This window comes from Rattus rattus, chromosome 1 (genome assembly GCF_011064425.1).
Source record: "Rattus rattus isolate New Zealand chromosome 1, Rrattus_CSIRO_v1, whole genome shotgun sequence".
NCBI lineage: Eukaryota > Metazoa > Chordata > Mammalia > Rodentia > Muridae > Rattus > Rattus rattus.
This window is the reverse complement of record NC_046154.1, coordinates 20,626,290-20,645,128: the sequence shown is the minus strand read 5'-3', so window position 1 is coordinate 20,645,128 and position 18,839 is coordinate 20,626,290. Positions and strand designations below refer to the sequence as shown.

The window sequence follows — 18,839 nt, the reverse complement described above, 5'->3', positions numbered from 1 at the left end:
CTAGCACTGGGGAGACAGAAATAGGCAGATCTCTGTTATTCTGAGGACAACCTAGTCTGCATATACATGTGTATAACACACACACACACACACACACACACACACACACACACATCTGATGCCCTCTTCTGGTGTGTCTGAAGACAGTGACAGTGTACTCATATACATAAAATCTTAAAAAACAAGAAGAGGAGGGGCTGGGGATTTAGCTCAGTGGTAGAGCGCTTACCTAGGAAGCGCAAGGCCCTGGGTTCGGTCCCCAGCTCCGAAAAAAAGAACCAAAAAAAAAAAAAACAAGAAGAGGAAAAAGGAGGAGAAGCAGGAGGAAAGGGAGGAGGAGGACAGAGGAAGGAAGAGGAAGGGGAGGAGATGGGAAGGAGGATTGAAAGTAATGCCCTCTGTTGCTATGTGTTTCTGTTTCTGACCCCAAGTCTGATTTTGCTCATAAAATGCAAGTCTTTTGTATCCTGTATCTAGAAATGGGTCTGTGATCTAAAGAAAATGACCACGATCCTAGGCACTCCAGCAAAGCAAGGCTTTCCTTCCCCAGAAGGAAAGTCAGTGTAGTCAGGGGCTACACTGGGGTTCTACTCCTGATAAGAAGAAGGTGTCCTTTACCTTGCTCTGTGTGGGCAGAGCTCCCTCACTTTATGGAATGATCTGTTGACTTAAAAGCACAGCATGGTTGCTAAGCAAAGTGTATTTAATTTTTGAGAAGGAGATGTGACCTTGATCATGTATTTTGATCTTTAACAAATGTTACCTGGGAGAGGGATTTTTTTTCTCCAGATGTCATCTTTACCGGTTTTTAAATTTTGCTTTATTTAACTATGTGTATGAGCGTGTGGGTTTGGTTGTGGCTATGTACAAGTGCCCGTTGGCAGGTTAGCCACCTGACTTGGGTATTGCAAGCCGAACTTGGGTCCTACAAGAGCTCTTAACCCGTCACTCTAGCCCTTCTTCTTCTTCTTCTTCCTCCTCCTCCTCCTCCCTTTCTTCTCCCTCCTCCCCCTCTTCTTCTTCCTCCCTCTTCCTCCTCCTCCTCCTCCCCCCTCCTCCTCTTCCCCCCTCCTCCTCTTCCCCTCCTCCTCCTCTTCCTTCCCTTCTCCTACTCTCCTGCTCCTCCTCCTCGCTCTTATCCCCCTTCTTCTTCTAATGTTAGATTATGGCTCTGACCCTTTATGTCCTAATTTCACAGTCTGAAGAAGAACTGAAGGGCCACAGTTCGGGAAGTCTCTGCGCATGTGACACAGGGTCTTGGGGTTTTATAGAACAGAAAAGGGGGACCTTTGGGGATGGAAGATTCCGTTCGCAGAGCAGTTCTCCCGCAGTCTCACAATGATAGGTAGTAGCGGTTTGGGGGCCTGGATCTCCTGATCCAGTGCATTCACAGGTGCTGTCAATCAAGCCAGCTTTCCAGTCCAGAGCTCCTTAGTCCACCTGAGGCTTTTCTGTCATTGTCAGGTCCCTAAGAACAGGATGAGTCTGTCTGGCACCTGTGGCTCCACCCAGTTCTTCTCCCTCTCCTCCCCTTACCCTAAACCTCTCCAGTTTAGGGGCTGGCCTTGCTTTACCCCAGCCTCTCCTTCCTAGATAAACCACTGATTTGGACCATACACTCTCTTGGCCCTGCTCTGGGCCTCTTGGTTCTTAGCTTCTCTCTGGGTCAGCTTGGTCTCCTTGCCCTCCCTTCCTTTTCTTTCCTCCCCCATCCTTCCTCACCTGCCCCTCCCCTCCCACCCTCTAGCCTGGATCAGTCTGGGGCATCTGGCTGTGCACTCCCTCATAACTCCAATAACAACCTTCTCAACCATCCCCAGAAGCACTGGGGGCATGCTCAACCTCATTGCCATTGCACTGTTAACCCTTCACTGTCCACTCTCCACTGACTCACTTCCAGCTCCCCCCATTTCTCTCCCTTAGGAATCTGCTCCTTCTGGGGTTTCTATATCTTTGGTAAACATTCCATCTCCTTTGTCATCCATGTTTGAGAAAGCAGCATTAACGTAGTGGACGGCACAGTAACGTGTCATCACGGGCTCAGTGAAGCAAAGACGAACTATTATACACCGAAATAAATGAAGGGAGTATAAGTTAAAAATAACTGTCATGGGGCTGGAGAGATGGCTCAGAGGTTAAGTGTCGGCGCCTGCACCGACACGGTACCAAGAATCGGGCAAAAGCCTTCGGGATGAAAGAAACACACACACACACACACACACACACATACAGGTTATCGTGTCAAGCCAGGAGAGGAAGAGAGAGAGACGAGAGAAAAAGAGAAAAAGAGAGAGAGAGAGAGAGAGAGAGAGAGAGAGGAAGGAAGAGGAAGAGGAGAGTCAGAGAGAGAGGAAGGAGAGACTCCTGTAGTTTATTCACCACTTATATACCCAAGTTCTCCAGGTAGAAAATATCTGGGAAGCACAGTGGGAAACCCTGACTCGTGACGTGACTACCTGGCTCGTGACTTCGGTGACAAAAGACTTAATTAGGGAGAAATCCGAGAAGACCAGCCTAAATCTCAAGGATAAAGGCTGAGGAAGCAAAAGGCAGAAGCAAATTGACCACCACCCAGGTGTGGTCCAGGTGTGTGGGTTCCACTTGCATCAGCCGGGCTCAGCAGAGGTCATGCAGTGGAGACACCCGGTGTTTTTTTTTTTTTTTTTTTGTTTTTGTTTTTTTTTTTTTTTTTTTTTTTTTTTTTTTTTTTTTTCGAGCTGGGGATCGAACCCAGGGCCTTGCGCTTCTAGGCAAGCGCTCTACCACTGAGCTAAATCCCAACCCCACACCCGGTGTTTTTACTACTTGGTCTTTTCTTCCTGTGCCGTAAATACATGGGAGAGGCTCTTAGAGGAGTATGTGTGGTCAAGAGTCACGTAGCCACTTTGAGCTAAACAGTCACAAAACGGCCAGGCCCAAATCCAATATGGCTCACTACAGTTAAGAACACTGACTGCTCTTCCAGAGGTCCTGAGTTCAATTCCCAGCAACCACATGGTGGCTCACAACCATCCGGAATGGGATTCAATATCCCCTTCTGGTGTGTCTGAAGTCAGCGACAGTGTATCCGCATACATGAAATAAATAAATAAACCTTAAAAAAAACCTGTCACGTCATATGTCTGAGGTAATTACCATATTTTGCCAGAAATGAATCTTTCAAGGTTACTCTGACCCTCATCTGACTTTGATGTGAGTTATGGACTTTGTGAATTTTGCCTCTAAAAATGCTGTACTCATGAGCTTAGGCACCAAGAGACTCTGAGGCATGAGCCTGCTCTTTGGTTGCTGCCTAATAAAGAACTCACATTCTTTTTTGGGACACGGAGTTTGAGACAAGGTTTTTTTGGGGAGTCCTGCTTGTTCTGGAACTTGCTCTGCAGTCTAGGCTGACCTCAAACTCACAGAAATTCACCTGCATCTACTTCTCAAGTGCTGGGTTGAAAGGCATACACACACACACACACACACACACGCACACACACACACACATTCCCTTTTCTTTTCTTTTTTAAAAATTTTTTTTATTTGTCATATATGAGTACACTGTCACTGTCTTCAGACACAGCAGAAGAGGGCATTGAATCCCATTACAGATGGTTGCGAGCCACCATGTGGCTGCTGGGAATTGAACTCAGATCCTCTGGAAGAGCAGTCAGTGCTCTTAACCACTGAGCCGTCTCTCCAGTCCATATTTCTTTTTCTTAATTCTTTGTTTATGTATTTTTTCATGTATGAGGACTCTATCTGCATGAACACCTGCATCCCAAAGAGGGGATGAGATCCCTTTATATACGGTGGTGGGCCACCATGTGTTTGCTGGGAATTGAACTCAGGACTTTAGGAAGAATAGCCCATGCTCTTAACCACTGAGCCATCTCACCAGCCCCTCACATTCTTTCAATTGGCTTAGTTAGTGGATTATTGCACTCTGTAGACCAGGCTGGTCTTGAACTTACAGAGATCTGTCTGCCTTAGCCTCCCAAATGCTGGGATTAAAGGCGTATACTGCTATTCCCAACAGCAAGTGCTCTTAATCCTCAATCACCTCTCTGGCCCCTCCTCCTCTCTAAAAAAACACATTTAAATTGATTTTTATTAATTTTTTTCCCGGAGCTGGGGACCGAACCCAGGGCCTTGCGCTTCCTAGGCAAGCGCTCTACCACTGAGCTAAATCCCCAACCCGATTTTTATTAATTTTAATTATGTGTATTATGTGTGGCGGGTAGATGTGAGTATATGCATGTGACTGTAGGTGCCTGCAGAGGCTAAGGTGTTGGGTTCCTTGAAGCTGGAGTTCCAAATGGTTTTGGTTGTAAGGCTCAAAGTGAGTCTTAACTCCCCGGAGGCCCCCCAAGTGAGATACGAGAATGGAGTTTGATGCAAACGCAAGAAGTTTATTTTCCGGTGCGTCAGGGTTGAACTTCAATCAGCCTTTCCAGGCGAGTGACTGGAGGGCAACCCCGAATGGCTACAACAAGCAGTTTTTTGTTTTGTTTTGTTTTGTTTTTAAGATTTACTTATTATATGTAAGTACACTGTAGCTGTCAGAACAGGGCATCGGATCCTGTTACAGATGGTTGTGAGCCACCACGTGGTTGCTGGGATTTGAACTCAGGACCTCTGGAAGAACAGTCAGTGTGCTCTTAACTACTGAGCCACCTCTCCAGCTAACAAGCAGTTTTTATACTTTTTAGAGGTACAGGTTGCATCAGCAAGGTTACAGTTCCCCTCCCCCCCCCCGCACCCCCACCCCCATCCCCGGAGCAGAGGACTGAACCCAGGGCCTTGTGCTTTCTAGGCAAGCGCTTTACCACTGAGCTAAATCCCCAACCCCCAAGGTTACAGTTTAAACTTATTGGCTAAGCATACTGACTTTTGAATCTATTGGCTAGCAAGCATATGACATGCATTCAAACTCTCATCTGGGACCGAGGGTCAGGTGACTATGTCAGTACATTCTTCAGATTTTCAAGAATGTTCCTCCCGAGAACTGTGGGTGGAGAATGGAACTTGGCCTAGCCTTGACCCAAGGCGGGGAGTTGGTACTTGGCCTAATCTTGACCTGAGGGGGTGGGTGTAAAGCTGGCCAAAGCCCCTAGGGTCCTTCACAGTAACTCCATAACCTACCTACTTTCTACCAGGCCAAGCCTCTTAATGGCTATTACACTTCAGTAAGCACTAGGGTCCTTCAGTGGTTGCTGGAAATTGAACAGGGATCCTCTGGAAGAGCAGAATTTTTTTTTCCACGAAGTGTGCTTTATTGACTCCGCTGTGGACAGATATGCGAAAGTAACATTTGCATACACATAGGGTAAAGGGTCAAGGCCTGGGTGGGGGGTGTGGACTGTGGGACACAGGGCAGCTAGAATCCAGAATGTGGTGTTCTTTGTGAAAGCGACTGAAAGACTACGGCAGAGGTGGTAGAGAAAATGATGATGCAGATAATGACCATGAGGACACTGAAGATCAGGGAGCTGATGTTCAGGCACTTGGCAGTGGAGGCGTAGGCTTGGGCTCCAATCACATCACCCACCATCTTCCTGTCCCTGGACTTCACAGAGTAGGCACAGGCAATGAAGCCCAGGCAGCAGGCGTTGAAGAAGAGGGTATTGAACAGGGACCAGACCACATGGTCAGGCAGAGACCTCTCTGGGCATGCTGATCACGGTGGTCCTCACAACAGCTGAGTTGTTGGGTTCCCCCAGCTCAGTCACCCCGTACTCCTCTTTGATCGTCTCATAGCTTGGAGGAAGCCTGGCATTGGTGGGCAAGAAGGCTTGGGAATTGTGGCTCTTGGAATTGACTATGGAACAATCGCACCGTCTCCAGGACGTGCTCTTAACCACTGAGCCACCTCTCTAGCCCAATTTATTTGCTTATTTATTTTTGGTTTTTCGAGGCAGGGTTTCTCAGTGTAGCCCAGGCTTTCCTGGAATTCATGCTGACCTCAAACTCAGAGATCTGCCTGCCTCTGCCCCTCAAAGGTGTGTGCCCCCCCAGCCCACCTAATTTTTTCATGCATGTGTCTGCTTGTTTGTGTGTGGAGAGCCCCGGGCGTCACTTCAAGGATAGAGGCAAGAGTATTTACTTTGGACTAAGAGGACAACGGTGTGAGTTCAGATAAGAATATTTACATTGGGCTAGGACAAAGCTCAGGATGCATACAGCTGAGGAATGCTTTGTATTTCCTTGTATCTTGGTCATCCCGATAAACCCCTAGGCACAGCGACCACATGACCTTGGTTTATTTGTCTTGTTAGTTCCTTGACTACTTTGTCTTTGATCTAAGAACTGACCCCACTCTTTGCATGTACCTAGAATGGTATAAAAGCAGACTGGAAACAAAATAAACCCTCTTTAGCGCTGGCTGGAGTCATGCTATTGAAAGAATAAAAAATACAGCCAGCAAGTCAGTTTAAAAATGCTAAAATGCTATCTCACCCCTAAAGAAGCCCTAAATACCTCAAATTCCAGACCCTGTTCTAGGCCAGTAAGTAGGTAAAAAGTCACATTTCTTGAGCCTGCTCCCCCAGGAACTAGATAAAAGGGCTTAAGATAAGGCCCTAAGTACGTGATCCTGACCTAGTAAAGATAACAGAAGCTTCTCCCACGAACTAGCTGACCATAAAGTTAGATTACAATCTTTTTTTTGGGGAGGGGGAGCTGAGGACCGAACCCTGGGCCTTGCCAAGCGCTCTACCACTGAGCTAAATCCCCAACCCCTAGATTACAATCCTATAAGCAATCTTGAGAGTCAGGAAGCTTCTCCTTGTGATTTTTCACAGGTATTCTCGACACTTTCCAATGATGCCATCCCAGTCCCCTTGGGTTGTGACTTCTTTCTTTAAATACCCCTTCTCTCATCCACTCAGGGTTGAACTCCTCTGCCCCTGTGTGGGATATGAGTCTCAACCCCAGTGCACTGGTTCCTATCAATAAACCTCATGTGATTACAGCAAGGGACGGTCTTTTTTTTTTTTTTTTTTTCGGAGCTGGGGACCGAACCCAGGGCCTTGCGCTTTGCTAGGCAAGCAGCTCTACCCTGAGCTAAATCCCCAACCCCAGCAAGGACAGTCTTACTTGAGTTCTTGGGGGGTCGCGTCATCCCCAGACTTGAGTGAGGGTCTCCCCACTCTGGGGGGCTTTCACTATAATATTATCTAATCATCCTTTTCATTTATTGATTGATTGTATATGAATTCTGTAGCTGTCTTCAGACACTCCAGAAAGGGCATCAGATCCCATTACAGATGGTTGTGAGCCACCATGTGGTTGCTGGGATTTGAACTCAGAACCTCTGGAAGAGCAGTCAGTGCTCTTAACTGCTGAGCCATCTCTCCAGTCCTGTCTTTCTTTTTAATCCTCCCTCCCTCTCTCCCTCAAGACTCTGCTGACTGCCTGAGCTGGCTTGGTCACCTGAGCTGGCTTGGTCATGTGTGTACATGTATGCAGTGTCTGTAGAGGCCATACTGATCTGGAATTGGTGTCACAGGAAGTTGTGAGCCAGCCAGTGCACGTGATGGGAACCAAACTCTGGTCCTCTATGACTGCTCTTAACTCCAGCCATTTCTCCCAACTCTTTCTGTTGGGTCTTAAACCTAAAACGCTGGCTATTTGAGGTGCCTATTTAACATCAAGGTGTGCTCTGGCTGCTAGTCTTCCACAGTCCCTACCTGTCCCTCATGGCTGGCAAACCCTGCCACCTACCCTCAACTTTCCAGTCCAAGACCTGGGTTGCTATTCCTCCAGCTTCTCTGATTTCCATAGAACCCAGCCATTTTGGGTACACCAGTCTCTTTGCCTCATGGCCACTCTTCTTGGCTTCTGGCTCTCCTCTCTTTGCCACCCTTCCTGTCTCCTCACATGGATGGCCCAGTTCAGTCTACTGGCTATAATTACTCTGGACTGTTCTGGATGCCTCTGCCTCTGCTCTCCCTCATGTCTACAAGAAGCCATCATCCGTAGGAGCAGCCATGTCTTCTTTTCAGGTTTTCGCTCATTCCTCTGTGAGAGTCTCCCACTGCCTCAGAGTTCCTACTCACCCAAGGATAACCTTGAACTCCTGATCCTCTTGCCTCTGACTCCTGGAATTCGCTGGAATGACAGGATTGGGCCTGGTTGGCTCTGTAGCAAGTCTCATGACATGTCTGTGTTTATCCTAACTTTGACCCAGACTGAAAAGGACTCGAACACCCACTCTATCATCCCTAGCTCTTGCGCCTTTGCACAGCTTGACCACTGCTTTCTGTTGTCCCTGAGAATTTTCTTTTCTTTTTTTTTTGGAACTGGGGACCGAACCCAGGGCCTTGCGCTTGCTAGGCAAGCGCTCTACCACTGAGCTAAATCCCCAACCTCAGAATTTTCTTTCCTCTGCGTTATCACTCCGGAATGCTGCCTTTTTCTAACTTAAGAAAGTAGTTTGTTCAACTTTTTTTGTGTTTTTGCAACAGGGTCTCATCATGTAGCTCTTGTCTTGAAACTCACTAAACTCACAAGGATCTACCCGTCACCACCAGAATGCTGGGATTAAAGGTGGGCACCACCACGCCCCACAACAGTGTTCAACTGTTACTGGGTGGAATTCGGTGTCTGTTTTTTTTCTGAGACAGGGTTTCTCGGTGTGGCCCTGGCTATATCATGGAACTTACTCTGTAGACCAGGTTGGCCACCAACTCAAGAGATCTACCTGCCTCTGTCTCCTGAGATTAAAGGTTTGTGCCACCACCAACCACTAGTGTAGGGAAGGAGGTGTGTGTTTGTGTGTGCACGCGCGCGCGTGTATGCATGCGTTTGTGAGTCCTGACACACTACACTCTGAGGAGATCTTTGTGTTTTTTATTTTCATCCTAAAAGTCAACCGAACCACAAAACCAAATCTTGCTTTCCTTTAGTTAATTAACTGACTTCAGTTCAAGGTTACTTGGGGGCAGGTGGGGTGGGGTGGGGACTGGGAAGGGTAGAGTAGATCACAGAGGAATTTAGTCCTTAAAATCACGCAGGACTTTTACATATTTAAAGTCCTTGAATAGTGTTTCTTTAGCAGTAAGAACTCTTTTTCAGTTGTAAAACAAGGTGATACCTTTTAGCCTTTAGGTCCCAGGGGAATTAGTTGCAAAAAAGGAAATAGTATCATAGCCTGGGGCTAGGGTGTACTCTCCATAAAGAATTAAGAGGTCAAAGCGTAAACAGGAGACCTCCTACAGCAAAGAACGCGCCCCAGACCTGCGTATACGCCCCTACACAATCTGCAACTCAATGACTGAGCCTATCACCTTCTAAGACTACAAATCCCAGAATGCCTTGCACTCCGCGAGTGGCAGAACGCGGTGCAAGCTGGGATATGTAGTCCGACCGTAGCATCGACAAAACACAACGCCTCGTGACGTCAGAGAGCACGGGGAAGGGAGCCGGAACCGGTCCAGGCTCAAGTTAAATCATCCTCCAGGGATCCGACTCTGGAGTTCTGGCTGACCCGGTTTCTACTATTAACAGGTCCCACCCACAGTCCCGGCAGCCCTATGGTGTACGTTGAGTACTCTTTGGTGTGACTTTTTCACAGTTACAGGGCAAGTATGGGGAGCAAGGGCAAGTGCCCGCTCGTCAGAGTAGACGACGGAGGCTGAAGCGTAGTTAGCTGCCTTCGCCATGGCGGAAAAGACGTGGCAAGCCTCCTTTGGGCAGCCGCTTTGCTTTCTTCCGCCAGTCGGATTACAGGCGCTTTGGGCGCAGGGACTCCTGGGAGCACGCATGCGCAGACTACAGCAGGGTATACGCCTCCAACGTCCGCAGGCGAGGGGACTGTCGGGTATCGGCAGCGGCACTTTGCGGCTGGTCGTGCAAGCTGGGCGCGGGCGGGCGGGTGCGGCGGCTGTGGCGCGCGCAGGTGATTGACTGGTCCCTTGGCTGAGGGGAGCGCTTGGTTCTTTCGGCTGGCAGGTGCCAGTGCCCGTTCGGGCGGAGACGGAGGCGGCGCCGGAGGCCACCCGGCTCGGCGAGTGCTATTTCGGTCAAGGCCATGGCTCCGCGGCTGCAGCTGGAGAAGGCGGCCTGGCGCTGGGCGGAGACGGTGCGGCCCGAGGAGGTGTCGCAGGAGCACATCGAGACCGCCTACCGCATCTGGCTGGAGCCCTGTATCCGAGGCGTATGCAGGTGAGGTCCTCGCGTTGCTCCGGTGGGAGCACGGCGATGCACGGGGCTAATGCATCTCCTCTCGGTTTGCATGACCGGAGAGCTGCGCAGCCCCCGAAGTGATGCGGCTGCTGGGCTCTCATCCTGAAGATGGCGGTGGAGATGGTTGGAGATAGGGCTTACTAAGTAACGCTGCAGGGTTAGTTGGTCTTGGCCATAGCTCTGTCCTTTTCACTTGTAAAAGGGGAACTTGCCTGCAGCGAACTTCATCGATGTTGTGTCTTCTGTCACACGCTGAGAAGGCCTGACCCTAAGTCTCATTTGCAAAGAGCAGGTTTAGAAAACCCTTTGGTTAACCTACGTCATCGGACCTCCACTATCATTGGTTGGCAATCTTTGATCTATTTTTCTTTTGGTCACCCAAACTCCACACCACTTTATAGCGTAAAGTGTTTTTGTATGTGCAAGTTCTGCTCCTTTCTGTTTGGCCCTTGGTTCTTGCTTTTGCGTAGAGTGGTTTCCTTTTTTCAAAACTACCTTGTAGCTTGCACCGGCGTGCGTTCAATCGAACTGATAGACCTAGGCATGCTCAGTAGCTCCGTTTCAGCGGGCGTGTAGGGTGATCTGGAAGACGCGGAAGCCTTGGTTCCTGGCTTCGGAGCTACCTCATTTGAGATAAAATGGAAGTTAGGAAGTTTTCAGAAGTCAAAGCAGTTGCATCGTTCTAAACTGTAGGTGTTTGCTCATAAGGACAATTTGGACTCCTCAAAGTTCTGGAATGTCATCAATTTGTGTATTGTGGAATTTAAACAGCTTTACTAAGGTACTCATTTGAAGGGCACTGTTACAGTGCTGCGAGCTGGCTGTTTAGCTCGGGAGTGGCTGTTTTGTACACTTGAGTCCCTTGGTTCAATTAACCGCACTGGGGATTAAAAAAAGAGTTCAGTCTGGGGCTGGAAAGATGGCTAATTGGTTAAATGGGCTTAGGCTGTTCTTCAAAGGATCGCAGTACCAGGTTCTGAGACCCCACATCAGGTGGTTCATAGCCACCTGTAACTCCAGAGTATGCAAAGCCTTCTAGATACTGTGGGTACCTGAGCATTAGTACACACACACACACACACACACACACACACACACACACACACACACACACACACACAGTTACACATAAATAATCGGTTTTGATATTGTAGATCTTTTTTTTCCTTTTTCTTTTTTTTTTTAATTTTTATTTCTTTTTGCGGGGCTGGGGACTTTGGTGTTTTGTATGTTTGAGGATTTCAGGGTGGGAGTTTTCTCTGACCAGAATGGCTTCCAACTCAGATCCATCTGCCTCTGGCCCGCCAGTGCTTGGATTAAAGGCATGTGCCACCACTGCCTGGCATGTTTTAAGATTTTTAAGACAATATTTTCTTCTAATGTATGACTACTATTTTGCATGCGTATGTGCATGGGTACCATTTGTATTCCTGATACCCATGGAGGCCATAAGGTGACTTCAGGTCTTTTTTTTTTTTCTTTTTTTTTCTTTTCGGAGCTGGAGACCGAACCCAGGGCCTTGCGTTTGCTAGGCAAGCGCTCTACCACTGAGCTAAATCCCCAACCCGACTTCAGGTCTTTTGAAACTGGAGTTACAAGGGTTTTCAACTGGCATGTAGGTGCTGAGGACCAACCCTTAACTACTGAGCTATCCCTCTAGCCCCCCGCCCCCTTTTTTTTAAAAAAGATTTATTCATTTATTATATATAAGTACACTGTAGCTGTCTTCAGATACACCAGAAGAGGGCATCAGATCTCATTATAGATGGTTGTGAGCCACCATGTGGTTGCTGGGAATTGAACTCAGGACCTCTGGAAGAGCAGTCAGTGCTCTTAACCGCTGAGCCATCTCTCCAGCCCCCTCTAGCCCCTTTTTTACTTTCTAAGACAGCCTCACTAATTGTCCAGGCTGGTCTGGTGTGTGTGTGTGTGTGTGTGTGTGTGTGTGTGTGTGTGTGTGTGTTACCCTGTAGCCCATGCTTGCCTGGGACTTAGAATCCTTCTAGCTAGTAAGTGCTGTGACAATTATTAGAGTCATGGGACCATAGACATGTGCCATTCGTTGTTCTGTTGGTGCCAAAGTTGTAACCCAGAGCCACGTGCAAACTACTGAGTTGTATGAACTACTCTCCCAGCCTGTCACAGTGGGTGTGAAATTGTATATAACGTGTGTGTGTGTGTGTGTTTATTGCCTCCTGCTCTGAATAGATCCAGGATCCTGCAGATGATAGGTCAATAGTCTATCACACAGGTATCCCCTCAGCCCCCTTTCCTCGTTTGGTTTGCATTTACAGAATAACTGAGATGAGGATCTTTTCAGGTTCACATTGGCCATTTTTATTCCCTTGTTTTCTTTTTCTTTTAAGACAGGGTTTCTCTGTATAACAATTCTGGAACTCGCTTTGTAGACCAGGTTGACCTCAAACTCAGAAAAATGCCTGCCTCTACCTCCCAAGCACTGGGATTAATCGTATGCATTTATCTTTAATAGTTCGTATAACCTTATCCATCTATCTATCCATCCATTTTTTTTTAAGATTTATTTATTATATATAAAAGTACACTGTAGCTGTCTTCAGACACACCAGAAGAGGGCATCAAATCTCATTACAGATGGTTGTGAGCCACTGTGTGGTTGCTGGGAATTGGACTCAGGCCCTCTGGAAGAGCAGTCGGTGCTCTTAACCACTGAGCCATCTCTCCAGCCCCTGCCCTGGCCCCCATTTGTTTTTTGAGACAGGGTTTCCTATAGCCTTGGCTGTTCTGGAGTTCACTCTGTAGACCAGGCTAGCTTTAACTCAGAGAGATCCACCTGCTTTTGCCTCCCAAATTCAGGGATTAAAAAAAAAAAACTTCAGCCACCACCAACTGGCTATCTCCACTCCCACCCCCCATCCCACCCCCCACCCTTTTTTACTATGTGGTCTCTTTTGAATGCTGGAATTAAAGACAGTTGCCACCATGCACAGCACCATCTTTTCAGTGGACTGTAGATTGTTTCTTTTTGTCATAAATTGCTGTCATGAACACATGTGCCCTGGGAAGGGAAGTATTGGGTCATGTGGCAATTGTCTTTAACTGTTTGAGGAATATTTTTTCCCCAACATGTTTTACAAGCAGTACTGGAAGATTGTAATCTCTTTACATAATACATACGTACCATATTTGTTTGTTTGCAGTTGCGATTACATTTCCCTGATGACTAACAATGTGAAATATCTTTCTTGATTTGGTTTGGTTTGTCGGCGCCAGCACCGACCTGGTACCGAGAATCGGGCGAAAGCCTACGGGATGAAAGAAACACGCACACACACACACAGGTTATTGAGTCAAGCCAGGAGAGGAAGAGAGGAAGAGAGAGAGTGGAAGAGCAGAAGGAAGAGTGAGAGTGAGGAAGAAGAGTGAGAGAGGAAGAAGAGTGAGAGACTCCTGTAGCTTTATTCACCACTTATATACCCAAGTCTCCAGGTAGAAAATAACTGGGAAGCACAGTGGGAAACCCTGGCTCGTGACTACCTGGCTCTTGACTTCGGTAACAAAAGACCAACTATGAGACCTGAATTAATTAGGGAGAAATCCCAGAAGACCAGCCTAAATCTCCAGGATAAAGGCTGAGGAAGTAAAAGGCAGAAGTAAATTGACCACCACCCAGGTGTGGTCCAGGTGTGTGGGTTCCACTTGCATCAGCCGGGCTCAGCAGAGGTCATGCAGTGGAGACACGGGGTGTTTACTACTTGGTCTTTTCTTCCTGTGCCGTAAATACATGGGAGAGGCCTCTGTCCAACAATCCCATGACTTCTTTTTTTTAATTTTTTTTTTTTTTTCCGGAGCTGGGGACCGAACCCAGGGCCTTGTGCTTGCTAGGCAAGCGCTCTACCACTGAGCTAAATCCCCAACACCTCCCATGACTTCTTAACTGTGGCCATGCAGTTACAAAGCGGCCAGGCCCAAATCCAATATGGCACTACATTGGTTTGGCTTGAGACAGGATTTCTCCATATAACAAACCCTGGCTGTCTTGGATTCTTGACCAAGCTGTCTTCAAACTCAGAGATCTCCCTGCCTCTGCCTCCAAGTACTGGGATTTGAGTCTTGCATCACTATGCCGGACTTTGTGAAATCTTTTTACATGCTATTAGCCATTCATATATTTTCTTTGTTTTTTTGCTTTTGAAAGTACAATACAAACCTTACTTGTTCCCATTTAAGGATTCCACTTGTCTCCAGTTTGAAGACCAGGCCTGATTTCAAAAAAGACTATAAGGCACCTACTTGAGGAATAGATAAGTCCCAGACACCAGCTCCAGGGACAGACCCTAAAGTCCAGAACAAGATTGTAAAACCCCTTCCCAAAGAACAGCCTGGGGATAATCACAAGAATGGGGAAATGTCTTATCCCGGGATGGGTGTCTGTGCTAGACAGCCCATCCCATCCTATGGTTAAACATTCGTGATGTAAGAATGCAGATCACTGACCGACAATGACCCCCTGGAACCCACCAGTGAAATTTTAGATTACCTAATCCCTCTAGAGAGTTCCCTAGTTCCCTATACGGAGCCTTTATCTGGGGTACCCATTTCAAAGAATGGGTAACACCCACATGCTGGTTGTTTCTGCACTCTTTGTTTTTGCACAGAGTCTGGGGTCTTCATTGATTTTGGACCCTTGCATTCTGTTTTGTTTGAAACTGGGTTTGTTTGTATAACCTTGGCTGTTGTGGGACTTGCTCTGTAGGCTAGGCTGGCCTCAAACTCACAGAGATCTGCCTGCCTCTGCTTCCAGAGTGGTGAGAGTAAAGGTGTGTGCCACCATGCCCAGCTCGTTCATATATTTTCTTTTTTTTTTAAACATATTTATTTATTATATATAAGTACACTGTCGCTGTCTTCAGACACACCAGAAGAGGGCATTGGATTCCATTACAGATGGTTGTGAGCCACCATGTGGTTGCTGGGAATTGAACTCAGGACCTCTGGAAGAGCAGCCAGTGTTCTTGACCACTGAGCCATCTCTCCTGCCCATATATTTTCTTTAGAGAAAATTATTTTAGGGTTTTGTTTGTTTTGGAGACAGGGCCTCATAGCTAATGTTAGCTTCTGTGACCAAGGATAACCTCAAATGTCTGTTCCTCTTTTTCCATCTCCTAAATATATATTTTATCTGTGAGGTGCTGGGGTTTGTACCTAGGGTTGCTATATACTAGGCACCCTCAAACTCACCCCATCCTCCCCTCCTTTCGGGAGGTGGGCTTGAGGAGGGAACAGGGTTTCATTACCTAGACCAGGCTGACCTGGAATTCACAGATTTATCTGCCTGCCTCTGCCTCCCAGAGTAAAGGTCCGAGCTACCACACCCTGCCCCCCTATTTGCATTTGTGGAACTGTTGAAAAACAACTGGGTTAAGAACAATGGAACCAAGTCCTTGATTCTCCTTTGTGTAGGTGGGGGAGTAAAGGTCACCTTGTGGGTTTCTACATTGTAGGTTTGATCCATCTGCTGGCATTTGTGTGGGTTTTTAGACTGTAGCTTATACTGTTCTTATATTTGGAGTGATTCTCCCTTTGCCTCTCCAGCAGGCATCCCTACAGCCTACTTTTGATATGAACTCTTCTCATTGTGTATCCCTGGTGGGCCTGGAACTTGGCCTGTAGACCAGGCTAGCCTTGAATTCAGAGATCCAGTGTTAGGATTAAAGACAAGCACCACTAGACCACCTTACCTGTATAGGAAGTTTAGTGCTGCGAAGCCAGTGTCTTGTTTGGTTGGTCATTGCCTGTCTATCTTAGAGACTTTCATCCTTCCAGACTGAGGGACTCACTCACTGGGAAACCCCAGGCTACAACCTATCACCGGGAGTTTTAGTTTCTGTGTTCTCAGACACAAGTCTCATTGTAGCCCACCTCGACCTAGAGATTCTTCTGCCTCAGCCTTCTTAAAATTCATAAGTAGATGAATTAACTTTTGAGACAAAATAGTAGGAATTTTTTGTTGTTTGGACTTTTAAGACAGGGTTTCTCTGTAACATTGGCTGTCCTCGAACTTGCTCTGTAGACCCGGCTGGCCTCGAACTCAGAGAAATCTGTCTGCCTTTGCCTCTCTGTGCTGGAATTAAAGACTTGTGCCACCACCACCAATTATGTTCTAAAAGAAAATTGGGGGGGTTGGGGATTTAGCTCAGTGGTAGAGCGCTTGCCTAGCAAGCGCAAGGCCCTGGGTTCGGTCTCTAGCTCCAAAAAGAAAAAGAAAAAAAAAGAAAAAGAAAATTGGGGGAAAAGGTGGTGAGGGCAAAAGTACTGGAGAGCTGGCCCAGTGGTTGAGAGAGCACAGGCTGCTCTTCCAGAGACCGAGTTCAAGTCCCAGCAACCACATGGCAACTCATTAACTGTCCAGGGGACCTGATACCCTCAGAAGTTCATACAGGCAAAATACCAGTGTACAGGAAATGAAGTTGGGCTGGAGCTTTGGCTTTCTTGATAAGTGTTGCATGCAGGAAGCCCTGTGTTCTGCCCCTGCTGCACAAACAGGACACATATCTTAATCAGGAGGCAGAGGCAGATTGATTGCTAGAAATGCAAGGTCAGCCAGGTCTTTTGTAGGATGATCCAGGCCAACAGGGGCTATAGAGACCCTGTCACAACATGAACAGTGATCTGTGAAGATACAGCATGCTCATCCTGTAAGGTAGGAGGCATTGGATGACATCTGTTCTGTTGGGCTTCAACAGTGCCAGTCAGCATGTGTCGTACCACGGAGCCCTGAGTCCTAGTTCCTGTTTTTTTTTCTGTATTTTTATTTGGTAAGCAAGGGTAGGTAAACAATTTAGTTTAGTTTGTTTCTTTTCAATTTAAAAGCTGACGGTAGCAGGAAGGGCCTCTTCAGGCCTGGAAGAGTTTTTGACACTTTGCTGGGAAGGACTTCTTGGTTCTAGAGATTCCCCCCCCCCCCCCAGAGCTGGGGACCGAACCCAGGGCCTTGCGCTTGACCACTGAGCTAAATCCCCAACCCTCTAGAGATCTTTTGAACACTGTTTTAGTAGAATATTGGCCATGAGGAATTTTTCTGTCTAGGTTGTCCCAAGGTGTCGAGAGCTTTAAATAATACTGTTGCTTTAATGTTGTATAGTTTATAGTGGCATCTTGGCTCTTAGATGAAAGCGGTAAATGGAGATGTTGAGAAACCTATGGAAGAGTAGCCTGTGCTCAGAGGTCTTGAAAGACTGCATGTCTGGGAGAATTCTTGGGGAGATGACTCAGTGATTGAGACCACTGACTGCTCCTGCAGAGGACCTGGGCTCACTTGGCTCTAAGCATCCATATGGTGGCTCAAAGCTCTCTAACTCAGTTACAGGAGATCCGATGTTGTCTTACAGCCTCTCAAGGGTTCCTGCATGAACATGGTGCACAGAAAGCTTGGGGAAGCAGTTAGAGGGTCTTAGCAGTGCAGACCAGGTTCTTCTCTGCCTGTGTAAAGCCTTCCATGGCTACTTGTTATTCCTGGGTAGGTTTATCCTCTCATTGGAGGGCTTGTCCTACCTGATGTGGCCCCTTTAGCTTTCCCACTTGGTGTGCTGGACGACTTCCCTAGCCTGGCTTCTTAGCTTAATCTCGCCACTTGCTGTCCTCTGCTGCAGTGAGTCCATCCATTTCTGCTTGTTCTTGGAGACTCCCAGTGGGGCAGCACTTTCCCCAGTGTGAGGCTTCTACTACAGTGCTCTGTGTTGTGTCTGCTGTTACCATAGAGCTTGTTTATCTCACGGTGAGTTTGTGCTTACCAGTTTGTTATACCTGTTCGGAGCCTTTTTTTTTTCCTTTTTTTTTTTTTTTTGAGATAGGTTAGCCTCAAACACAGCAATCCACTCTGCCTTTGAGTGCTAGGAGTAAAGGCGTGTGCGGCCACCACCCCAGTTTGAGCCATTCTTTAACGACTGGTACCTTTTGTCTTCTCTAAGGCATCCCTGGTGTCCTTAGTTGGGTGTCTCTGTGTTTGACAGAATATATGAACCTGCAAAGCCTTGTTGCTGTGCCAAGGTGACAAGTTTAATTATATATAATCACATTGCTTACCTCTACTCGGGTGCCTTGTGACATGTCTGGAAGGCCAGATGCTGCCAGCAGATATGTCAGTAGTGCAATTAAACCGTTGTGACAGCACCACTCTGTGTATAAACTACCCAAATGGATCTTCACCAGCACAGGGGTCTGAAGCCAGTGCCACTTTCCATAGCTGTCACCAGGGTCTATTACTCTCATTAAATGAGCTTAAAAACCTGCATGAAGGGCACACAGGGTGGCTTAGCAGGTCCTGTATCAAAAAAAGGGAGAGAGGGAGAAAAGGAAATGTCTTCATTTATTCCTCTAACAACACAAAATGCCTACAACCACATGGGGCTGTGTAAAATAGAGGGCACCACCATTTGGAAAGCTCTAGTCACCCGAGCCCCTTCTAAGTGCTGCAGGCCAGAGAGAAGGCAGCTTAATCTCACTCACCAGTGGGGAGGCCGTCTTGTTGCTGACTTTAGACCTGATAGCAATTATAGTAAGAAATAAAAGCCAAGCATAGTAACACATGCTTATGATTCCTGCTCCTGGGGTGAAAGCAGGGGATCCAGAGTCAAGACTGAGTTCCGAGGCCAGAGCTGGGCTACGTGAGGTTCTGTCTTAAAGGC

The 18,839-nt window shown here is 47.3% G+C and overlaps 1 protein-coding gene and 1 pseudogene across 1 annotated transcript in view; one reads left to right on the top strand and one right to left on the bottom strand.

Annotated features, from left to right (window-relative positions):
* Positions 1 to 5,354: 5,354 nt before the first annotated feature.
* On the bottom strand, positions 5,355 to 6,207 carry LOC116890278 (annotated as a pseudogene).
* A 3,228-nt stretch (positions 6,208 to 9,435) lies between these two features.
* Usp48 (ubiquitin specific peptidase 48) overlaps positions 9,436 to 18,839 on the top strand; it is a 71,200-nt gene continuing 61,796 nt past the window's right edge. The window contains exons 1-2 of the mRNA XM_032895865.1: positions 9,436 to 9,526; positions 9,940 to 10,152. Of these exons, the coding sequence (XP_032751756.1) occupies positions 9,522 to 9,526; positions 9,940 to 10,152 (218 nt within the window). The 5' untranslated portion in view covers positions 9,436 to 9,521. The remainder of the gene's footprint in view (positions 9,527 to 9,939; positions 10,153 to 18,839) is intronic.